The sequence below is a fragment of the Hypomesus nipponensis genome, chromosome 6 (genome assembly GCF_054491055.1).
Source record: "Hypomesus nipponensis isolate SF chromosome 6, ASM5449105v1, whole genome shotgun sequence".
NCBI lineage: Eukaryota > Metazoa > Chordata > Actinopteri > Osmeriformes > Osmeridae > Hypomesus > Hypomesus nipponensis.
This window is the reverse complement of record NC_140366.1, coordinates 6,736,544-6,760,557: the sequence shown is the minus strand read 5'-3', so window position 1 is coordinate 6,760,557 and position 24,014 is coordinate 6,736,544. Positions and strand designations below refer to the sequence as shown.

The following is a 24,014-nucleotide window of genomic DNA, read 5'->3' as shown; positions in this document are numbered from 1 at the left end:
TGTGTCCATTATGACATTAATAATTCCAGTTGTTAACTGAAATATTGCTTATGAATCCTTGCTAAGTTCCCTGCTAGTGAAATGTGTTGTACTATACTGCTTAGTAAATAAAGCACAGCTCAGCACAAAATGCTTCTGATTCATTGCTTATTCATTGTTTTTAATTAATGTGTCTTCTGTTTCTCTGAAGATTATAACTGTATAATACACATGCCTGGGATATTACAAGCACGTACAGTATTAGTTGATTCTCAAATCAGTGAAAGAGAAAACTGGTCTAGTCACCCCTAAAGCTTAGCTTTGAGAAAAGGAAAGAATGCCATTACCAGGCCAAATTATTAATATTATTATTTTTAATATATTGTCTGTTACAGTGAGTATTTAACAATAAAGTTCACCAGCAATTTAATGTTATTACTGAGAAATTCCTTTATATATACACTTTAAATCAACGCTGCCCTCTACAGTATATGAGTTCATTAGAAAGGTAAGATTGTGCTTTATAAGAGTCATTAAAAACATTGTACAAATTATGAGGATATACTTACATGTAGAAATATATTTAAAGCAGCATTAAAGAGATTTTTTAAATTTTTTTATAGCAATTGTCATTGTAGACATACCCACATTTTAAACATGTACTGTGTAGTGATTGGTGATAATTGCTATGGAATTAATTAATATTCATATGCAGTGTTGCCAAGCAGTGGATGTCATCCAACAGGGGCTGATTTAGAGATTTTCATTCGGGGTGGCAATGGGGTGGCAGAAGGAAGTTGTTGGGTGGCCTCCTGGATGCAAATCAAAACAGTAAAAAGTAGGGTGGTACAGTACTCCCTATGGTAAATGATTAGGCTATAACATTGTAGCTTAAATTAACCAGTAACAATACTATTTTTTGAATTTATATTTTTCCATGGGAAGATTGGGGTGGCAGTATTTTTTATTGGGGTGGCAGCTGCCACCCCTTAGATCCGCTACTGTCATCCAAACAATCTCCTCATAGATTACATACACGACAGATTAATCTATTGAGAGCCTGACAATCAACACTGAAGATGACAGTTTTATAGATGACGGATATCCTAACTAATGGTGACAGGTTATCCTAAATAGGATCCCTTTTAAGATTTTCCTTGTTCCTGTGTAAAGTAACCCTTTCTACTTTTCCTTTGATGTGACCCCGTCACGTTAACCACACAGCAGTTCACTTCTTCAGGTACGGTCACACACACTGTACACAGGCAGGAGAACACTGAAACAGTCTCTTTCTCAAACACGTGCCTGCATGCACACAAGGTTTTTGAGCCTCATTGCATTTGTTGTGCCATACACCTCTCTCTCTTCCCTCTGATCCTGTAGCTACTGCCAGATGCTTGTTTGATGTGCAGATGGTCATTTGAACCACCAGTCACCATGGCCGTTTATCTGCTGTGTTCTATGTCACTAAGCATTACACTCTGGGTCTATATCATTCGGTAAGATGGTTTGAAGTGTCACTGCACAGTGGGGAGGGGCGGTGGAAGTGGTATAGAGGGTTAGATATCATCTTTTGTAAGGGATGGACAACTCGAAAATGTGCGTTTTCATGCTTTTATACACAGGCATGCACACAATGTTTGTATGAACATGTAAGCCAGGCTCGAGTTAAAGTGTGTAACACAGACTTTCTAAAGCTGCAGTTCATGTCTCCAAGTACAAACTGCTGAATGACATCAGTAGGTTTCCCAAAGGAGCCACAAGCAATCCCCCATGTCTTGGTTGGAGGCCATAACATAGCTTTTATCAGTTGGGGAAAAAACACGTGTGTTAGACATTTCGTCATTGTAGATAAAAATTAAATTGCATCTTAAAAAAGAAACCCACATGCGCGCGCGCACACACACACACACACACACACCTTGAGGTAACTGTTACTTTGGCATATTCACCGAACCTGGTAATAATTTTTGATTGAACAGGGCCTTTGGACCAGCACGGAAATATGGATTGAATCCATATTGATCTACGCATTGAGTTTTCAGGGCATGGCAGTAAGCCTTAGTTCATTCAATTTGGTTAATACATGAAGGAAATTCAGATAGGCTAATATGCCAGCAGCATATTAAATAGGCAGACAACTGTTAATTTTTTTTACTGAAAATTCCATGCCTCAAAACTAAATCAAATTCTCATTCAAATATAATTACTGTTTTCAAGGCCAAAAGCTCATAAACCCTGTTACGGCTTGGGGTGGCATCAGTTTATTGGTTGTAATTCAGCATCCTGGCAGCACCATCTAGTCCTGGCCCTGCTCTGTCTGTCCACACCATCTCCCCCTCCCATGTTTATAATGCCCATCTGCTACTGTTGGCACCAACCTTGCATGTTTATCACCCTTGCCACGGCTCAAGAACACCCGAGTGCCAACAGGGAAATAAGTGCTGTCCTGTCGACTTCACAGCCTGCCCAAAACATAGATAATGGGAGGATATGATAAGGGAAACAATGGAGGCTGACGAGATCTATGAAGGATGACGGCATTGCTGCGCCCACACTCGAGAGTGGATTTTCAGCCCGGCCACCTGCTAGGGATACTAATGACCAGGTGGAAGATGAGGTAGTGGTCTGTATAGGGTGTTTATTTAGGTGCTGAAGGTGGTAATGGTCTGTGGGCAGTTCCTTATTTGGAATGTTCTTTCAGGAAATCAGTGACATTGTGTTATTATTTAAAATATAACAAGATTACACCTTGGCACATACACTACACCCACATTCACAATACTTACATACATGGGTCTCTTATAGCACTATAGCCTAAAACAAGCTTGAAAATACCCATGTAAGGAAGAGATATCAGAAGAGGCACACGTAGCCTACACAGAGTATATCTAAAAAAGATGAGCCTGAAGCTATCAAACGCTGAGCTGTCAGTCTCAACCACATTAACCCTATGGGCTCGCCTGCAGTTCCCCAGAGATGATCTATAATTCATACCAAATCCAACTGGGAATGTGGGAAAGGTTAGAGGCTGAGGGAGAGAATCCAATATAAACTAAAGTAGAAAGAAACTGAGCAAGGACAACAATACATCCACAGCAAAACCGGGTCTACAATCGAATGCTCAGATTTGCTTAACCAAGTCCCATGAGATTTCAGAAACAATAGATGACAAAAGGCTGAATAGTAAATGGCATTCTGACGTTCGGTTAGGTTGAGTGTATCCAACCATTTATTTGGTTGTGTGTAGGATAATATGGTTGAGCTGGAGGATGAAACAAAGGATGTACCCTAACCCAAACAGGCAGGCAACCACACACATTTGCCAAAGTAGGTAGACCCTCATCAGCAAAAATGTATGGCCTTCATGCTTGAGACTCTGCTTCAACAATGCTCCCTGCTCCATTTACATTGATGTGACATATGGAGCACTGTTCTATTATAGCCTCTGCAACGACCTTCATCGATTATTAATTCTAAAGTCCTAATGTCCTCGAATTAGGCTACCCATGTTGATTTCATTAAAGCCCAAACTAGATTTATCCCTGATGGTCTCACAAACCCAATAGGATGGGAAAATAAATGGGTGGGGGTAGTATAAAATGCATTTTTTGACTGTGCGGTCTATGCTGGGTTAAGTCCCAGAACACTGAGGCGAGCAGATGAGGTCCCTTCCCTTGACGGTCAGAGACAACTAGTGAGCTACAAATTTAGCTCTGCTTGCATGGGAACACAGCTTGCATCACGATGCTGACGTAATTCACGTTTCCATCAAAACAACAGACGGGTGAGAGTTTAAATGGTAGTGGGCCACCATAGCTTTTCGGTTCGAGAAGTAGGACCCAGTGATTTAGAAACTAACAAATTGTTTAACAAAAATTCATTTTTCTACATCAATGACAGATTTTCAGGTAATAGCAAACTAGCCAATAGGCTGAGGGATAAAACTAGTGGTCTTAATTTAGATACAAATAGTTGTAGGCTATGGATTGCCTCATGTAGTAAATCCTCACGAATAAAATATTTAGGGGACTCATTGAATTCTAAATAAAATTATTTTCAGTCTGTATTTCAAACTCGAACCTTGACAAATATTGGGTGGACCTGTCCAGTGCTGAACTTGCTAATGAGCGGGCGGTACATGAGCATCAAGTCTTTAACCAAGGACTCAAAAAGCCTCCACCTCCAGACCATTAGGCTACTTAACTGACTTTTTCTGGCACTAGCCATTTGGACATTACATCTAATTTGCACATTCTGTTTGCACTAACAACTGCACTACTAATTGCACTGTAAATCCAACACATTTACATGTGATTTTAGTTGTTTTTTTAATCATAATAATACTATAAGAATAATAGGGAGTCAGGTGGCTGAGCGGTTAGAGAATCGGGCTGGTAATCAGAAGATTGCCGGTTTGATTCTTGGCAGTGCCAAATGACGTGTGTCCTTGGGCAAGGCACTTCACCCTATTTGCCTCGGGGGAATGTCCCTGTACTTACTGTAAGTCGCTCTGGATAAGGGCGTCTGCTAAATGACGTAATGTAATGTAATTAGTATCTTAATAATATAATTGTATATGTTATAGTATTATTTCACTTTCATCTTAGCCTCCTCTCAAGCATTTAATTGCCCAGATGATAGTGTTATACAATCCCTGTTTATGTTAGGCTGCATCTGATTTTTATAGCACAATAATTTGACATTGTGTTAAAATCAAGGCCGTAGCCATGGAGTCAATTAATTTGTTTATGATAATTCGGACAGCGTGGTCGTAGCACATTTATATTTTTATATCAATATATTGGGGGGGGGGCAAATTTAAATATGTATTATGATTACGGCCTTGGTTAAATTTATATGAGAGTAATAGAATTAGCCAAGTAGCTACTATTTGCAATTAAAGATACACTCTAAAACCATGGTCAAAATGCTTATGAACAAGAAAAGCATCGTATTTGAGGTAAACTATCTACAGTTAATGCAAAATGTATGTAGGCTAGTTGGTGTCGCTCCTTTAAGGAACCGCCTCCCGACCATGATTGAGACTAATCCAGCCACTTCATTCGCTAAACAACAAGCAAGGCGTCCTTGTGTACCTTATGGTTTATTTTAATGACTGGATTAATCACACATCACTGCCTGGACCGCAGGACCTATATAATCTACCCGTTTTTCGTTCACCATAAACACCTGTCACAGCAAGCGCGCGTCACGGAGACAATACCAGCTCACCATTTCGTCTTCTCTGCCACTACACATTCGATTAACATGGCAACGCAGATGTTCTGCCCAAGCTGCGTGTGAAAAAAAGAAGAGTTTGATTACAAAGTGTTACAAGGGAACTGGTTTAGAACCTTGCGCCTGAAACGTCAAGCGGACTAGTCTTCTGCACAGTGGATACCCTTTGATCAGTCAAGACGGACGGCGTGGCGGAGTACAGAGGTAGAAACCGGTGGAACATGAGGGACAGAGACTTCATGCCCAATATTGAGCGGGGAAAACCTGCAACATATACTGGGGACAAAAAGGCGAAAATGGCTGCGAAGACCAACAAAAAATGGGTGAGACTGGCCACTGTTTTCGCATATGTTTTGTCTGTGTCTTTGGCGGCTATCATACTGGCCATTTACTACAGTTTAATATGGAAACCAACGTCCAACACCTCGTCCACGAGACGTGAAACTGTGGTGACTGTTTCAACCAACACTTCCAATATTACCTCTGTTGTGCCAAATAGTTCCACACAAACCGTTACTAGATATGCCGAGACTGTACAGGATGACTCAAGGGCAGCTATATCATCAGTAACACTCCACACAGACACCCAAGCCGGGACATTACAGTCAGTTGACAGCAGTGAAAGTCCTATGGTTCAGTCAGAGAGTACTTTGCCCAAGACGGTGAATGCCGTACCAACCAAACCAACTGCACAGAGCAATATCACAAGAAAAAAACTGGACTCTACAGAAGTCGGACGCGCATCTTCAAGTGTCACCGAAGAGGATCCATCAAACCTGCCGACGCACTCAAGCATCATCGATCAAACGCGGGATGTTGGGGAGGAAACGTGGTGGACTTTTGACACTGTGTCATCTGCTGGAGAACAAACCGAATCTCCGGAGGGATCTGGGGCTGAGTCTGTCCACAAAAGTAAGGTGACAGACTCTTCCCGGACAAAGGGACTGGCGCTTACAAAAGCATCGGCAACTCCAAAACTGGAGGATTTGCGAATGGAACCTACCTCTGACATAACCGTGAGACCTCTTACTGGTAGGCCTATGCATAGTGATTTGGACCTTACTGAAGGCTCTTCATATGAATCGGAGGACCTTGATATCATGGACAAAGGGGATGCCTCACTAAGAACTACGCAGTTATGACCATTTTGGACCATAATGCAGAAATGCCATGTGTGCGCCAATAGAACCAGGTTAAATTATATAACGTCTCCTTCCAACATTTATGTTTTGCCTTAAATACTACAATCTTATAACTACTGTCCATAATAGTGTAGGTTAATATGAACACAATTTTAAATATGAATTATAGTTTGCGCACTGTTCTAAAACATTATGCCTGATTTAAGATTGAAATAAGGCCATTTAACCAGATATAAATGCGTTTGGTATTGGGCTTTAAAAAACTAGAATGGACGGTTGGTATGTCCATAATATGATGTCCCTATTACCATGCCATTGCAACTTTTACTGTGTTTTGATAGGCAGTGGCAACTGTGGTATAAAGACAATTTGGTAGACAACTTTTCTAAAAGACCCTTGTGCAATACGTAGCATATGTAGCTTATGATAAGACAAACTAATTACATTTTATTAGTAATGCTTTTCTGTTCATGAATGTGAAACACAAAATGACAAATTCTGATTGTTGTAGGCTAACTGAATCACATAACAACGTTTTGATTTGGAAGCAATTTTGTTTGCAAAGCAAATATTGTCAAACAGTAAATGAGGGCACACCTTTTGATAGTGGGTGTAATCAACTGTATTTTCCTCTGAATCACTGTTAAATTGTAATTTCTGAAATATAACATATCTTCATGTTATGAGTGCTGCTGAGTTTGTTCCTATAACAAAAGGTGAAAACATAGAACCAATTCACACAAAATAGACAACATATTTAGGTAGGGAGAATAGGCCCATTGCCAGTGATGCGATGGTATCATAAATTCATTTGTTGATTCTGTAAAACACAGCATTAATAGTATGTTGTCTTTCTTCATGCTGGTGTTCAACAAAACCAAACAGGTCTGTAGCTTGCAAATTACAGGTAGAACACTGGGAGATAAAATTCCAACCACCAGTTATGGACTGGTTACAAAAATGTAGCGATGCAAGGACCTTACAGAAAGACAGCATGTTTTTCCTCAAATCAACTTTATGGGATTTTGGTCTATTTTACAGGGATGCTCAATAGATCCAAGTATGATTAAATAGAGCATTTTCCTAATATGTGAAGTGGGTGGGTCATGAGAGTTCACTCTCTTATGCAATCATACTGAATTGTCAGTGGAATTAGATTCCTTGATTAAATGGACTACACTTATATGGCGCCTTTCTACCTCAGCGGTACTCAAAGCGCTTTACATTGTTTTGCTTCTCAGAGAGAGACTCTTTCAGTCTTGCTCGACAACACTTTGGCACATGGCCTGGAGGAGTAGGTGAACGAACCACCAACATTGCGATTGACAGACAACCCTCTCTACCCCCTGAGTCACAGCCGCCCAGATTAGAACAGTGGAGTACAGTATTTAATAGAGACAAAATGGTATTAACCTTTCCAATTGAAACCATCATAAGCAGGGGCTCTAACAACTGTAGTCAGGTTTAGGCAAAGGGATATTTCTTTTCGGTAAATTTTGTCAACTGCCTTTTGTCAAGGTTTAATAGATATTCATCTATCCAAGCCACGGTGTCAAAGTCCCATGAAGACAACTATAAAATGTATGTTATGTTACAGTTAGTAGAGTTAATTACTTAGTAACAAAATAGTCATACCAAAAATGAAATCAATATACAAAAGTATTCAATATGACTCTTGAAAGAGCTCCTGGAAGCAATTCTGAACTTTCTTTGGTGCTGCATGTCCCATACAGGCACAGTGGGCTAAGCCCTAGTTTTGGCATTCTTCCAGAACAATCTTACCAAGGCCCCAGCGGTACCATGTTTGCTCTTCCTGACTCTCCGTGGACAAAACACAGGCCCCAATCTAAAATTCAATATAAGAGATGTATCTCACGTACTCATGGTAATCTCTGATAATATGATTGCACATCAAACTGCACATGCTCCCTGACACAGCTGTTAGAAATTCAGTATAATCAGATCATTGATTTCTAGGACGATTGCACTTTAAAGATCATAAGATGGCAAAGGCCCTGGCCTTTGTTCAATGGAGCAACAAATTATTTTCATTACAGTAAATCATTGGTCTGAAAAACCAGGTAACAACTCTGTCCCTGATGGGACTACCACTGGACTTAAACAACAGTTTATCTAAAAACAATCACTGCCACAAATATTTGGACCCAGAAGGTGCTGTTTTTTTTTGCTTCCCCTTTGACCATTTGTTCACGTCCACCTGTCTAATTTCTCAGGACTATAAAGCAGAAGTGCCGGTCTGAAGGGACAATGCCAATGCTAAGCCACTTACGTGTTGAGGATAGGCCGGTGTGTGTTGTCTCGGTTATTGAGCCCAATCTGCATCCAGTTAAAGTGTCATATTTTAAGTATGACTGAGTGAAGGAAATGTGTGGTATAAAATGTAAGTAGAGGTTAAGGCACAGTGTTTTTTTTTAATGCAGTCATAAGCGCCACATTTTTGCAACATTGTAGGATTTGTAAGTATGTAAGTCAAGTCTGCATAGACCTAGTGTATAAAAACCATAATTTGAAAAACCAAGACTGTTTGGTATCATCATTTCAGGCAGGTGAGGCCAGTGCACTGTCACTATGACAACCTAGCCCTGTTCACTTCTTCCAATTCCACCAGAGAATGCAATAAGCCCCCCCATCATACCAGACATTACTGAGATTTACCAGTAGCTGAATATGGAAATTCTGAGGGGTGCTGAGGTTTCAGTGACAGACACAAACGCTGGCTGAATATTCACCAACCAAGACACACTGTAAATACCACAATGTTTATCTAGTTATCCACAACCCTCCTCAGGCTATATCCTTTGATGTTTTCACTTACATAATTATATTAATTAAGTAATTCAAAGTAATCACCTTGCAGTATACCGTGTGTTTCCTTTGAAATTACAGCCGGTCAACTGACTGGAGGTAAAAGTTTACTTAAGTTGGACCATATTGAGTTCCAAATAACTGTTAAGTACATCTCTACTAAGCTTTTGTTTTTAACCACCACATTTTTCCTTCTGGTTAGTTACTAAAAGCCATATGTTCAACGAAACAATACATTTACAAAAGGGCTGGATTTCAACACTGATGAAGCCTAAAAGACTAAACCATATGTCAATGAAGGTTCTCTATTGATTCCTCTATGGAGGTTCTCTATAGAAAATTATTTATATTTATTTCAAGAAAACACCATTGAGCTATTGTTCACCCCTTACTCTAGATAAGGTCAACTGAGGTAAAGGCAACTACATCTTGGACTATTTACAGAGGACAGTACAATGGCTTTTCTTTCAATATTCCATTAGTCGGTGGATTTTGTGTAAACCTTGTAATATTGAGTGGATAACAGCAGTGGCATCAAACCTCTTCAGGATCCTAATCTCTACAGGTGGTAACATGGAAATGAGTGGTTGTCAAGCAATCATAATCTCCACAATCGGAACGCCACAAACGAGAGAAGGTCACAAGCTCTGTTCCTGTATGAGCCTGCGAATCCTACCATACTGTACAAAGCTCAAATGGGCTGGTTAATCCGTACAATACTATGGGGTCTCAAGGTTGTTTCCTTTGAAAAGACAGCCGGTCAACTTATTGGAGGTCAAGCAGCAGAAACCTACTGCAGCAAGGTAACAGGAAAGATAGAAGACAGACAGTGGGAAACTAGCAGTGGGAAATCACTGTCTGGAAGTAACTTGATTTGAACATTTATTGAATTTTAACCAGTTGTTTCTCATTATCTTGATTATCTGCCCCAAGGTTTGCCTGCTTAAATCTAACAAATCAGTCAGCAAAGCAACCATGGATTGAAGTCTAGTCAGCAACAGGTATGTTATGCTCAAAACATTTTCTGTTCAATGAGACATGATACTAAAAGCTAAGAGTTATATTTCATTCCACAACCCATTTAGTAACCCTGTATTCATTTAGCAGATGCTTCTAACACTGGCTTACATACAGAACACATGCTGCACGCATGGCCTATTAAATGCCTCACACAGAGCATTGCTTGTAATTATGTAATGAGTCATCTTTTTTTAAGACCCAGGAGTAAAACAATGGGCTTTACAATTTAATTACACAAGGTCAGCTTTGGCCAAAACAATTGATTTAAGAGGCTACCTTGATTACATTATCACTGATAAAGCTCAAGTTATGTTATATGCACCAGAGATACATACATTCATTAGGTAATGTTGTCCAACTTTGGAAATTATAGTATTCTGTTAGTAAAATGCTTAAGCTAAAATGGGGATTCTCAAAAGACGTGTTGACTTTTACTCAAATATTATGAGATTGTCTTACAAATGTAATTTACAACTTCAACCACATAATATACAACTGACTGGAGCTGTACAGTAATACTGTCCATTAACAATATATTCGATTATTTGAAGTTTTCCCCCACCAAGTTTGTGTCAATTACTTATGGGCAACAAAGATTGACATCCAAGTCTCACTTTATTCATGCTGACAAATTTGGGCTTAACAAACAAATGCTAGGATTAAACGATTTCCTCACCAAATATTTTTATCAGACCTATGAATTTGGTGTCATGCCTGAGGTTATTTATTTATACTATTCTCTCCCCTAGAAATATCACTTGAAGAGATAGCCCATCCAATTACCAAAGCCTGTCTACCACTCGATCTGGACAGGACAACAATGAGGGGGAACACGATAATGGTGAAAACTGCTGTAAATCTCGTCAAATGACATTAGAACATTCATCTCCTGCTAGGACGGCCAAATTACTTCCACGTTCGTCGTGAGTGGTGGCTTAAAATGTGTTTTCCTGTAGAGAACATTCTGACCTGCAAGTCAAGGCAGTGATACTGTTGCAGGGATGTTGATGGAATAGTGGGGATTTTCCCTTGTTTTCATAGAAGAACACCCCTTCACACTCACTGTTGTATTATATACACATATTTCTGTTTAAGCAAGGGGACACTGAAGGCCAGATTTCCTTGGAAAAAAATAGGTTCACTTTAATCCGAGTATTGTTATTTTCACTGCAATCTGACAAACAGCCTGACCAATAATCTGACACAGCACAATTAGTGAGAAGGAGTGATTATGTATTTCAAAGAGCTTTGTATACAGTAATACTGTATTTACCTATGGGTGATCTTTACCTATGAGTGACAAAATGACACATTTAGCAGATTTATGTCTTTCAATGTACAGTATACCTGTTGTAGGGGAGCTCTTCTGGTTGACATTATTTCAACATCACGCAGTGACTCTTTCTCTCTTTGGCTTTGGCTGTCAACAGCAGTGTGTTTGTCTGCACTGAGCATTTTAGATCACTATCATGTCTGACTTATTGTTTGGGTTTTGGCAGTTACACTGGAATGTGTTATCAACCGAATTGCTGGAAAACTACTTTAGCTACTCTAGTGTAGAGGGTCAATGTAGCCACTTTTATTAAAGCCGTAGCTAAAAAAAATAAAAGTATTACAGCTATTTTTTTGTGAAGGTGTATATGTGATTTCTTGTTTGCTGATATATCAAAAAACCGACACAACAAACATGCACAACACAGAGGTAGGCTAAGAACCAGCCACCTGAATACAACTTGAGTCCAGAGATATCTATCCATATCCGCAGGTTGCCCTCCTGTGAGTTAATGTCTCTTTGGACATTTCTGTGACCCATCAAAAATGAGTTTGCCAACTTGCATACAGCTACAGGCAAAAACAAAATAATAATAAAAATAACCTGGATAGATAGGATACAGATAGCCTACACATTCTCTGGGATGAGACCAGCAAGGAAAAGGTTGCGAGTAGGTTGCAAGAGAGGTCGACTGTCTCATCGGAAACTAAGGGCCTTTTTCCATTAGTGCTCAGGGACAGATGAGGATTGTGGGGTGTTCTCTGAGGGGACACTGGGCTGATTACAGCTCACCATGAGAGGCCTGCTTGAACGGCCCTAGCAATTAGTGCTTTCAATTTCCCTCCCTGTCTGGGGCTTGGAGGGTGTGTGCGTGAGCTCTGGAAGAGGGGAAGGAAGCCGCACCCTTGTTGCATAAACTGCAGATGTACTTGCAAGTTCGCAGGAGATTTACCGCTGCTACTCAAAAATATCTCCTGTGGTTTGACTTTGAACGAATTTGACTTGACAAATACTTTCTGATACTCACCTGGATCGATTACTCTAGCAAAATAGTTGACTTTAAATGAAACGGTGTGAAAACTGTGAAACTCACTCCTCAGGTATGTAGCAGGCCACCGGCGTCAACGAAGGCGTAGCTGGTAGTGGTCGCTCTTGGCAAGTCAGAGGTTGTGCGTTCGAGCCCAGCGAGTGGCGAACGACACCTTGTCGTGATGGAGCGTAACTAAGTCTGTTACATACCTGTCACATTGGTGCCGTGACCCGGATTCACTAAAGTGATTCAGATCCATAGTAATCAAAGCATGGACCATTCGATTCCAGGACACACCATGTGCACACATTGGTATTTCAGTGGCAGGGTGTTGTTGTTTTTTCACACCTGAGCAGTCAACAGTCCAAGCCAACACCAGGGACTGACAGGCGCAGTGGTGGGAACAACAGACGGGGGGGGTTAATGACAGTGTGGGGGGGTTGAGTGATGAGGGTGGTGTGTTGTCAGTGACAGGGGACAACTAACAGAGATGTATAGCAGCATTAACCGTGACAGCATGAGAGCAACTGCAGGTAATACATAGGGATTAATGGCAGTGGCTGCAGGCCTAATAGCACCGGACCAACTTTATGAACAGTATCGTTCAATACGGTTAGTCCCAAAGCACAAAAATACACATTAAAAGCATATGTACGGTAAGACAACATTTAAATGTGTGTTTGAAATACAACCTTAGCACACGTCACAGGGAACCTCAGCCTACACTAAGGTGACATGACTGGAACACTCAGGCTTACTCGTCACAAAGTAATCCTGAATAGAAAAATGGGGGACGATTGACAAAAGGAAGTGTTGTAATAAATACTAGGCCTTATACATCGACACATATGTAATGTACTGAATATAGCCTATCCCTTAGCTCACATTTTGTGTCATTCTTCATTGAACAGGCCTCCATGTCTTATATGTCACCACGAGCTCAAAGGGAAATCCGGATGTCCAGCGAAGATTTCTGTGTTCTGCCCAGTGGGCGTAATGTAGCCTAATTGTCTCCCTCAAGAAGACTTCATTACTGGGGTGTGACAGATAGGGATGGGAAGTATGGATAGGCCTACTAAAAGACAAAGCAAAGAAATGAAATTTAGAATAGTTGATCACTTCTGCAGTCTCTCACTAGATAAGGTTCTGGAATGTGTGCAAATGCAAAACAACTATGCCAGAAAGCAACTCTGGGCCTTTAAGGTCAATGCACTTTAAATGATCTAAAAGAGATGTTGTGGGGAAATGCTTTTTCTGCTGTAGTCCAATACGATCATCAACTATAATTGCTCAACAGAGCACTCGTGTGGACAAAATATGAATGACACCCCATTAACAACTTCCCACCCAGCGAGAAGATGGAAACATAGGCCGATATAATTGAGGACAAGATAACCGCAAAGCAGAAAATAGCTTGCAGTAATTTGCAGTAACAATGCAGTTTTATGCATTTGAAAATAGTGGAGAATGGCACATTTATGAGCATAGATGTTAAAATTGACTTAATGTTTCTGCTATAGATCTTGAAAGGTGCTGTACACAAGCAGGAGCACCGAAGAAGAACGTCTTTAACAAAAACACAATAGCTTTTTATTCAAGCCAACCAATAATATGACCATAGTTCCCCCTAACTAACTGCAAACCAACCATTTTATTACACCACAAGACAAGCAAGCTTCTGTTTCAAAGGATATGAACCCACAATCATGCAAGACATTTTACATTTTGATATTATATATTTAAGGATAGCACACACTAAGATTTTAAGATTCCATATGTTTATTATGTTTACTGTGTGCACCTGCCCACCAAAGTAAATTCCTTGTTTGTGAACACTTACTTGGCGATTAAACACAATTCTGATTCTGATTTAGACAAAAATTATCTTTCAAGACAGCCCTACAATATTCAGTGTACCATCTGATATGGCAACTGTACAGTGCAGAAGAAAATTGTCTTTATGAATGGCATAAGCAGCGTGATATAAGCTTAATAGGCTACACCAAGACAGACCTCCATATTGCTTCCATTCCACTTGGCAGAGGAAACTCTCACGTGCGTCACACGGTGGCCTGCTAGGGCTTTCCAAACATTCCGGAGCGGTTTGGAAGAACCACGGCTTGTTTGCTGCTCCAGAAGGAACAGCTGTTAGCTAAACTGAAAATCTTCAAATCACACGCTTCCTTCTTCTTCTGTCTACCATTTGTTAAAACATTCAGGTTAGACTTGGTAGTGTCCATGTTATTGGAAACCTCATTGGTGGTTATATATAAAGTGATTAGGGAAAAAGGGAAGCGAGACCAGGAAAGAACTGTCAAAACAAGAAACACCTGAAGAGGTTTTGTCAAAAAGGAGCAACATGTTGGCTTATTCAACCTAATAACAACTCTAATCAGCATAGTGAATTCATTTTGAATGTCTGAACTCTTATCTCTGAGCCCAGATTCCGTTTCCAGAACCAGCAAAGCGCAAAACCTAGATATAAACCACACTCTGCATTAGGCAGCTTCCAGCCTGGTGTCTATTTCTTACCCCTCCAGTGGGGGATGGGGTTGCCTAGCCTAACATCAAACTAGGAAAGTCAAAACGCAATTTCTGTAGAGAAAGCAGGAAATGGTTTGTGCGTTGCCACTGCACAATGCTAACAGATTCTAATTGACTTTCCCTTGAGACACTATATATTTGTTAATGGAGAAAGTATCTCATTACAAGCCTATCGTGTGGGGATCAGCAAAGTCATAAGAAAGAATCAACAGCAGTCAATTATTCAAACTGTACTTCAGGAAATCTCTAATCAAATTTGTGAAAGGAGGTTTTTTTTCTACATTATTTTCTAATTGCTTCAGGGAGACTGTAGCTACCCCTAGAGGTTAGACAGTAAATTCAGCCAAGGGACTTCATAACAGTGACTTTCTTCCACTGGGTGGACTTACAGGTAGTGTAGCTGGTATGTGGTGGAAGAACCCAGTGCTCAGATGTCTTCTTCTTTGGGCTTGGTGTGGTAGTTGGGACTAGTTTAATGTTGCCATGAGGCAGATAGACTTTCCACTGCTGGGCCAGGCTCCTGTCATCTTCCACCTTTTGAGAGAAATATGTTGTACAAGTCTGTGTAAGTAGACAGTACTGCAGTGAGAATATTAGTGAAAGTCAAGTATGTTTTAGAGACATGACATCCAGCAAGTACAAATATCAGTTTGGATGTGACATGTGGATGTGACTTTCAATGTTTTGGCAAGAGTTTACACCAACATTATTTGTTTCATGTTGATTTGTCGTTTCTGATCCTAAATGCTTTACCTAGAAACCTTCCAGCTATTTGAAAATGTTTCTCCAGATTTCTGCAATTCTAGAGCTGTCCAAGTTCTTCATTTTAATTGGAGATGGGATGCTTGTTGGACAGAACATGAGGTTATTACAATCATGTTTAGCATAACATGTAATGTGTCATTGAACTCCATGTTTGTGGTCGTCTCTCTTCCCAACCATACGTTCCCTTACACACACACACAAAAACACACACACACACACACACACACACACACACACACACACACACGAACACACCTTAAGACATTAAGATGAGATCATAGAGCTGAGGGGAACCAAGAGCAAAAAGATTTTGTTGGGGGAACATTTTCTCTAGTCTAAAGCATTAACAGGCACACTCTCGCTGAACTGAAGGCAAATTGACATGTTGACTGGACTGCAATTCAATTAAACGATTTGGCTACAACGTATACTTTACCTCTGCTGTCAAGTCTTCATTGGAGGAACTGTAAAAGGAAAACAGCAGTCATATCAGTCTCATGTATCCCCACATCTTCGTCATCTGGCGTCTGAATGGATGTTGTACACCCGGTTTAACCCTGGTCTACTTGCTGAACCTATTTTGCGTGACGTATTGAGGCAAATTGTTTGAAACTAGCTGGCTGCAGGCCTCTCAAGTTTTGAAGACAGGGAAGAGTGACATTCCCCCCCCCAAAAAATAATTATTTGCTTTTTACCTGACATCTTTGAAAGGCAGCAATGATTAATGCATCCATGACCAGGATATAATTATAAAATATGACATTATTTTAAAAGTGACCTATAACATCGACTATGCAAAACACTTAAATGTATTTAGTGATAATACAATTATTATGCCTATTTGGAAAGAGATGTTTATAATGTGACAATGTCAGTCATCGTGTGATAACGAAACTATAACTCGGCCTATGTAACAGACAAAGAATTGCAAACTCCGTCAGAGGTATCGAGCCTCCGTTCGCCCCGCACTGAGTTCGAACCTCCCACCTCTGACATCCCAAGCGCCACCACTACCAACTACGCCAATAAAAAGCTAGCATTCCATGTATGCGGGTGGCCCTTTACATACCTGAGGAGTGAGTTTCACCGATACACACCGGCTACATCTATGAACTACTTGTTCTGAGCAAGTGTTGTCAGTGAACATGCTGTAAAACTGTTGATTAAGACACTTATGAAAAACTGATGCTAATTATCTGGGAAACATTTCCGATTGGCTATTGTATAGACCCTTTCGTTTTTTGATAGGTTGGCTGATAAGTGGCAGGCTCGACTAAGAACCAGCTAAGACGCGCGATTCCTGCCGGTTCCATAGTACGTACTTCCGCTCAATTTGGATTGTACCTCTGTACAAATGAAATGTACGACGGTATGGTTAGGACCAGGCTAAGAGAAAGTGGCGCGGCCAGAGGAATTTTGGTTGGGTGCTGCAGCATATTTAATATAGCCTATTATTTTAAAAAAAATTCAGCGTGAGAAATACAATGTGTGGCGGGAGAGCGTGACAAAAGACCGAAATGAGTGACTGTCTCGCTCGATGCGTGACACTTGAGAGCCCATGCTGTTTTGCTCACGGTGCCTCCTATTTTGCTTATCAAATTGACTTTTATTCTGGAATTGACTTGCGCATTAGGGTTTAGGCCTACAGCTTAAAATGTAGGTACTTATACTCCACATCTTGCTTTACTTTGTGCCTTGTCTAATTCGAGAATTGAAAGCGCGCTTTCGTTTGCTAATTTTGCCGTTTATGGCGACCAAATAGCTTAATGTGCTCAAAACCTGCCTAAACTCAACCGTTATCCATTTTTTAGCAACTCAATGTAGGCTATAATATATATTTTGGGCTTGATACATGTTTGATAAAATACTGATATAGGGCTAAAACCGCACTTTATTTTATTTTTTCAATCCAGCATGCACAACTCAATAATTTAAACAGGCGTTAACTTGGGCATGCCGCAGCTCAGTGCACATCTATTGCAGATCAAGAACCGATGCTCCTCTGGTAAATCTTATCTGAATCTTTCACGAATACAAGTGTATAATCAAAGTACACATACTCAAAGACACAATCTGCCTCAATGCTGGTATCCAAAGATGCGCTTTTTATGACAGCTTATGATAGTGAACTAAACGGTAATGTATTGGTTGACTGCATACTGGAGTATTAGTAGGCTACACTGAATGGAAACAGGTTCCAGATATGCTACATCACAAAACTGCATAATTGTATCAAAATATGGATTCAGTGACTGGCCACTTTTTATGTACGTCAGGTTATAGGCCTACTATAGGTTTTCTTGACCCCTATACAGTCTCACAGTGAGATATTTAAAAACAGGATCTGCAAATGTTGAATACAGTCTCGTCAGTTTTGCAAAGCCTCTGGTTTCAACATCTGGTTAATACTGTAGGCACAAAGGATCCCTTTCCTCAAATGTCAACATACTAGTTGATTGAATTTGCTGGTAGTTACAGTACACTTATGAGTCTATACACCACATTGGTGCTGATTAGAGGTTAAGTCATGAAACAGTGGAGCAGCAAAATATTGACAGTATTAAAATGTTTTACATTGTGAGTATTCACGTTTTATTAGATTGACAGAAGGCTTCTATTTCCAAAGCAACATTTATCATGTCAGAGACTACTAAAACACCCTGTCAAGCAACAAGTATACCAAGTATACCAACATAAGTACGTTAAAACAAAGCCATTTCAGAGCCTAAACCTGGTCAACCAATGCAATAAAACCAAATAAATGACAGTGACAGTGACAAAGAGTTGAATTGAAAATTACTCCAAAACTCATCTGAAACATGGTATATATTACCATTGCCATCCAAAAGTCATAGCTAAAAAAAAAACCTGACATTTTGCAAGAGGAATAAAAGTGCACGTTAAATGAACAATGCACTGCCTTTTAAGCCTCCATGCTGGGACAGAAGGAAGTATAGATCTTGGCTGCCAACCTACAGTATTGGCAGGACAATACATTATTACTCACAACACAATTCTTGCCTTGTGCAAGCACCTCACTGACTGCTATACATTGGATGATAAATTGGTTGACACAAGTCTTTTGTGATTTTAATAAGCACCCATTTTGCAAGACGGTTTAAAAATTCACCAACTATTACTGAAAAACAATGGTTAAACCAAGAGCTTAAGAATGCTTCCCTATTACCATTTAGTTCTAAAAAACAGGTTAATTTCAGTCAAAACTTCTGAGTAAACTGTATTTACCATCCATTTTTGCTAAACCAGCATGAACATAAAGCAATAGCCTATTTCTACACTAAATATTTTTCAGTAGTAGTATTATATTGAAGCCAAACATTTTTTTTAAGTCTTGGTTGAGCACTTTCAGAGCTTAACGGAATACACAGAAGAATGGAGCCACCAGTTACTCCCTTTTTTCTTAAGTTTCCATTTGATTGTCTAACATTTAAGTGCTGTGAATCTGCCCACAACAATTCAATGTTTGCTAACCTTGTAATGGCAGGCCTCTGGGGTATTTTACTTGTAGTGGTGGTAAATACACTCGACTGCTGAATATTGTTGCTTCATCAACCATGTACCCTTCAGGAGTTGTGATTCTGTTCACTCTGCAGTGTTACAAACATCAAGGATCCCAATCCCAAGCAAGCCCAAGAGAAACCGCCTAACATGCAAGAGTACGTTATCTATTGGCTATAAAACGCAACTGTGAAAGAAAGTGTCCCTTTTTAGCAAACATAAAATCAACAAATCAAGGCAATTGTAAAGCCCTTACTCAAATATGCTAATTTACCCACTCAAGCTGAGGCAAAAAGAAAACAATGGAAATGCATCCAGAAACAGTCTATGAGGAGAATGTAGACATTACTGTTTGATCCTATACAATACACGAATGGCAAGTATTTTTTAAATTAAATGTCAGTGTCATTTTCAGTAAGACAAATTTTGAGTCACATTCGTTTATATATATATAAATTCAATTGCAATGACTTTTTGTTTTTATACAGCAGTCACTTCAATACAGCAGTATTTACAAAATAACTGATAAGGCAAAAGAGAAAGTGAAAACGTTCCTTTGTAACATGGATGCTCTGTTGGAGAACCATCAACCATCAACCAAAGGAGCACACAATGTGTTTCTGATGTTTTCTCTGTATTTATTCTAGTGTTTTTGTCTGTTTAGCTTGGTGGAGATGTTCCATTTCATTGCCCAAATTCAATGTTTACTTGAATATACTTACAGTATATGACTTGACTATGCTTCCCCTCAAACGTTTGGAAAACCAGGAAGTAAATTGACCAACATAAAATACTGAAGTGAAATGTCATGAGAGTGCAAAGTAAATGAAAGGCACCATATACAGATCATTTGTTTTCTTAAATGCAAATTGTGCCATGGAATCTCAACCATGGTCTCATTGCACAATGTAGACTGTTGGATGAAGTGGATGAAGCAAAAAACTTGCTAAATATATTTTGAGATCAAAATCGGACTATTTGTTGATAAATAGATTGATAGTCAGAATCAACACTGATGTGTCTAACATTAGTTTTGTCTTTGTGACGAGCATGAGGTACAGATCATGTAAGCTCCAAAATGAAGCACTTTAGCCCTCATCAATAAAAATGGAACATACTGTATGCATACAATTTGAAAGTGCATATTTTATAGGGATTCTATTTTTGGTATTCAAGTGCATACATCTGTTATCACATCTATGGCTTTTTAACAGACACACAGATTCAGCGTGGACATTGGATCCAGCCTCTCATAGTCTTTTGGTGTGCTTGGAGTTGTAGTGACTACGCATGTCTTTACGGAGACGGAACTTCTCTCCGCAGACCCCACAGATATACAGGTGCACATCCATATGCTTCTCCAGATGCTCCCCACTAGGAAAGATCTGGAAGCACACCTGGCAGATGGTCTCACCGGCCGAGAGGTGCGAGATCATGTGACGCACGTGATCGTGCTTAAGGAAGGTGCCCTGGTCGCAGACGGGGCAGACGTAGCGCGCCATCCCCTTGTGCATGTCGGTGTGTAGCCGGAGCTGCCGCTCGCGCAGGAACTGTTTACCACACGTCTGGCAGGTGAACTGCTTTTCCTTTGTGTGGACCGTGTAGTGCTCCCGGAGGTGGCAGCGCTGGTAGAAACCCTTGAAGCAGATGCTGCAGAAGTGCTTGCGTCGATGATCCGGCTCCGCCCCGTCCTCCAGCATGGTTGGGCGGAGAAGCTCCTGCTCATGGCAGACAAGAGTGTGCTCCATGGCCAGACTCTCACTTTGGAACAACAAACCACAGTGGGGGCAAGTAAGGTCAGTCCCTTCCAGCGAGCCCTCCTCCATGGCCTGTGGGTCTTCCAGGAGAGGAGAATGATCTTCTCCGTGGGAATCAGACTCGGCACCCTGGGGTTCTCCACAGCGTTCTGCATGCTCCTGGAGCTGCCGTCCTTTGATTAAGACCTGTCCACACCTCCCACAGGCACAGATGTGCCCCATGTGATTGGAGATGTAGTGGCCTGATTGTTCCTCCTCGGTTAGCAGAGCTCCACACAGCTCACATGGGATACAATCTGTATCCAGATTTTCCTCTTTAATCTTGCGCACCTTTACAGGTAGGGCAGAATCCTCACTGTTTGACAGGTCTCCATCCAAAAGATCACTGCCATCCTCCATGCAGGAGACTCCAGCCTCCGGATCATGGTTAAATCTAGCCTGGTCACTCTTAGTGTCCTTGTATGCATTGCTCCTTGTGCTACTGCAGTCTCTGGCACTGTGCTCCCCCACCCGGATTACTTTGATGCCATCCATATTTGAAACCACATTTTCTTCTGGCTCTGTCTTGATGGAAATAGTCCTGATGAATGCAGGCTCATTTTCTGTACCGGTTGCTACAGATCTGATTACAGATTCAGAGTCTGACTTGTGGTCTGGCCAATCCTCTTCACCTTTGCAGACCACCCTGTGCTCCTCGATTCCCTCTGATGCTGAGCTCTCCCCCTTGTTGGAATCATTATCTGCATCTGCACTGGTTCGGGGAGCCTGGAAGGCAGCCTTCCTGTTGGTGCATGTGAGGATGTGTTCAATCAGCAGCTTCTCACAGCTAAAGACAAAGCCACAGTCATCACAGGTGTAGGTGCGGCCAAAACGGGGACGCTCTTTAAGGGTGGCACTCCGGCCTCCAGACCTTTTCCTCAGGTCACATGGCTGCTCAGCCATGCTATCTACAAGCGGTGGGGCGGCTTTCAAGGGAGGTGCCGCCACCTCCTCCAGCACCACCACGGGCCTTTTCACTGGAGCTGTGAAGCTTGGACACACAGGAGTGCTGACAGCCTTTGGCGTGCGCTCAACTTCAGGGACACTGGGCTTCTGCTGCTCAAACATGCGGACTCCAAACATCATCTTTCCATTAGCGGGGCCAGTGGAGGAAGAAGAACTGGACGAGGTGGAAGAAGAGGAGGAGGCTGAGGAGGACGGAGTAAGATTGGAGCTTCTGATATCACGGAGGTCTTCCAGCGAGTCGGGGATGTAATACATCTGCAGATAGGCCATCGAAGCTTTGAGCTCCTCAAACTCATAGCTGCCAACCATGATCCGGCCGAGATACATGAGCTGCAGGATTAAATCGAAGCACTCTGCACTGATCTGCATATTGCTGAGGTCCAGACGGGCCGTTCCCTGCTGGTCTCTGATGAACATCATCCTGAAGTAAGAGCTGCAGGCGGCCAGTACGGCCTTGTGGGCCCGGAAGTAGATGTCTCCAATGGCAATGCAGCAGTCGCACAGGAAGCCCCACTCCCGCTGGTTGTTGAGCTGTTGCAGGACATGCTCGCTGTGGCTAGGCCTCGCCATCACACTAGGAAAGGAGGGAAAGGGGGGATGGGATAAGTGGTTTACCAATGTCGAGCCATGTTTAGCAATGATTCAATCTGAATGAAAATACTTACAACTCTTATCAAAATGCTTCCGCTTCAAAATGTAAAGAAATTGAAAAATGAACCAAATTAAAAGCAGTTTTTGGGATTAATAGGAACACACATTTCAATTTATATCCAACCCACAAACACCCATCCACTGTCAATTTTGGACTCAACATAAATTAATTTCAAGTACAAATGTCCACCTATTGAAAACCATTTTGTTTAGATTTTACTTTGAAGGTCGCATGTGTCTTCTCATGACCATGAAGGTGAACTATAAATAGGTCACTCCCATAATTAGACAATCTCAAAATGTATGTCTGCGATTATAAACTATATGGTTCCCCATCATTATTACATTGGGCAAATTATTTATGTAAAAAATAAGTACTCAACTTTTATTTACAATCTAAAGTTTATGGCTTGTGTTGATCCGACGCATCACTTATCATGTGAAGATAAGCAGTCGTCACACACACACACACACACACATGTTGTATGCATGTGTATACACATTTCTGTTGCATAATTTCTGTGGCAGCCTTATGTGGGTGTGTGTGAGTGATGTGTAACGAAAGCTACTATTCACACGCATTAATATTAGTAGCCTATAGTTCCCAACTAGGTAAAAGTAATTCAATAGGAAATCAAGCTATCAAACCATTACCATGACGTCCCATAAATATAAGTATTAAGTTGATATATACACATAACTGGCTGGGAATAACAATTTCTTCTTTGTCGGGACTCGTCGTCAGCTCAAATTGAGAGGTTGACATCCCGCCCACGCATTGCCATTGGCCTATTTTAGAGACTCAGTCGTGCGGGCATGGTGGTTGTCAATCACACCGCACTAAAAGTAATTTAGAGGCTATGTGTGACAAATTATGACTAATAGACCAAAAGTGAGACAGCGACAATCGCCAATTCTTTATAATCTATTTGGGAAAACAAACAAAGTGAGAGCGCAAAATGGAGAGGGCTCTGCATCTGTGTTGTCAGAATCTCACGCAGGCACGCACTGCCACCCCCGCGCTGCTTCCCGCATTCACGCTATGAGAAAAAAAGGCACTGGGTTTTTCCGAACGCAGGAATGTTTACTCCCCTAAAACAGTGAACAAATACTTACCGAATATGAAGGAGGCCACCCGTGGATGTTGTAAAACTCAAGTTAATCTTTACTGCCCAAAAGTTCCACCTTAACCGCTTTTATTCAAGCCTCAAGTTGTGTCGAGAATAATCGCGAGGGCGAAGCCCCTTCTGCAGCACGGATGA

The 24,014-nt window shown here is 41.0% G+C and overlaps 2 protein-coding genes across 4 annotated transcripts; one reads left to right on the top strand and one right to left on the bottom strand.

Annotated features, from left to right (window-relative positions):
* Positions 1–642: 642 nt before the first annotated feature.
* zbtb1 (zinc finger and BTB domain containing 1) lies at positions 643–24,014 on the bottom strand. 3 transcript variants are annotated; one of them, XR_014758409.1, is made up of 5 exons: positions 23,869–24,014; positions 16,257–16,284; positions 15,809–15,899; positions 15,445–15,589; positions 643–791 (listed from the first exon to the last, which is right to left on the bottom strand). XR_014758409.1 is itself a non-coding variant. In XM_084699353.1 (3 exons), the coding sequence occupies exon 3, from the start codon at positions 22,669–22,671 to the stop codon at positions 20,590–20,592; it is 2,082 nt and encodes a 693-aa protein (XP_084555479.1). In that variant the 5' UTR covers positions 22,672–22,675; positions 22,767–22,788; positions 23,869–24,014; the 3' UTR covers positions 18,387–20,589. The 3 variants fall into 3 exon arrangements, 2 of the variants coding, with proteins under 2 accessions (XP_084555479.1, XP_084555480.1); XM_084699353.1 differs by lacking the exons at positions 643–791; positions 15,445–15,589; positions 15,809–15,899; positions 16,257–16,284 and adding exons at positions 18,387–22,675; positions 22,767–22,788; XM_084699354.1 differs by lacking the exons at positions 643–791; positions 15,445–15,589; positions 15,809–15,899; positions 16,257–16,284 and adding an exon at positions 18,387–22,675.
* LOC146286767 (uncharacterized) lies at positions 5,071–7,045 on the top strand. Its single transcript, XM_084700400.1, has one exon. It carries the CDS (start codon positions 5,442–5,444, stop codon positions 6,360–6,362), a length of 921 nt encoding a protein of 306 aa, XP_084556526.1. The 5' UTR covers positions 5,071–5,441; the 3' UTR covers positions 6,363–7,045.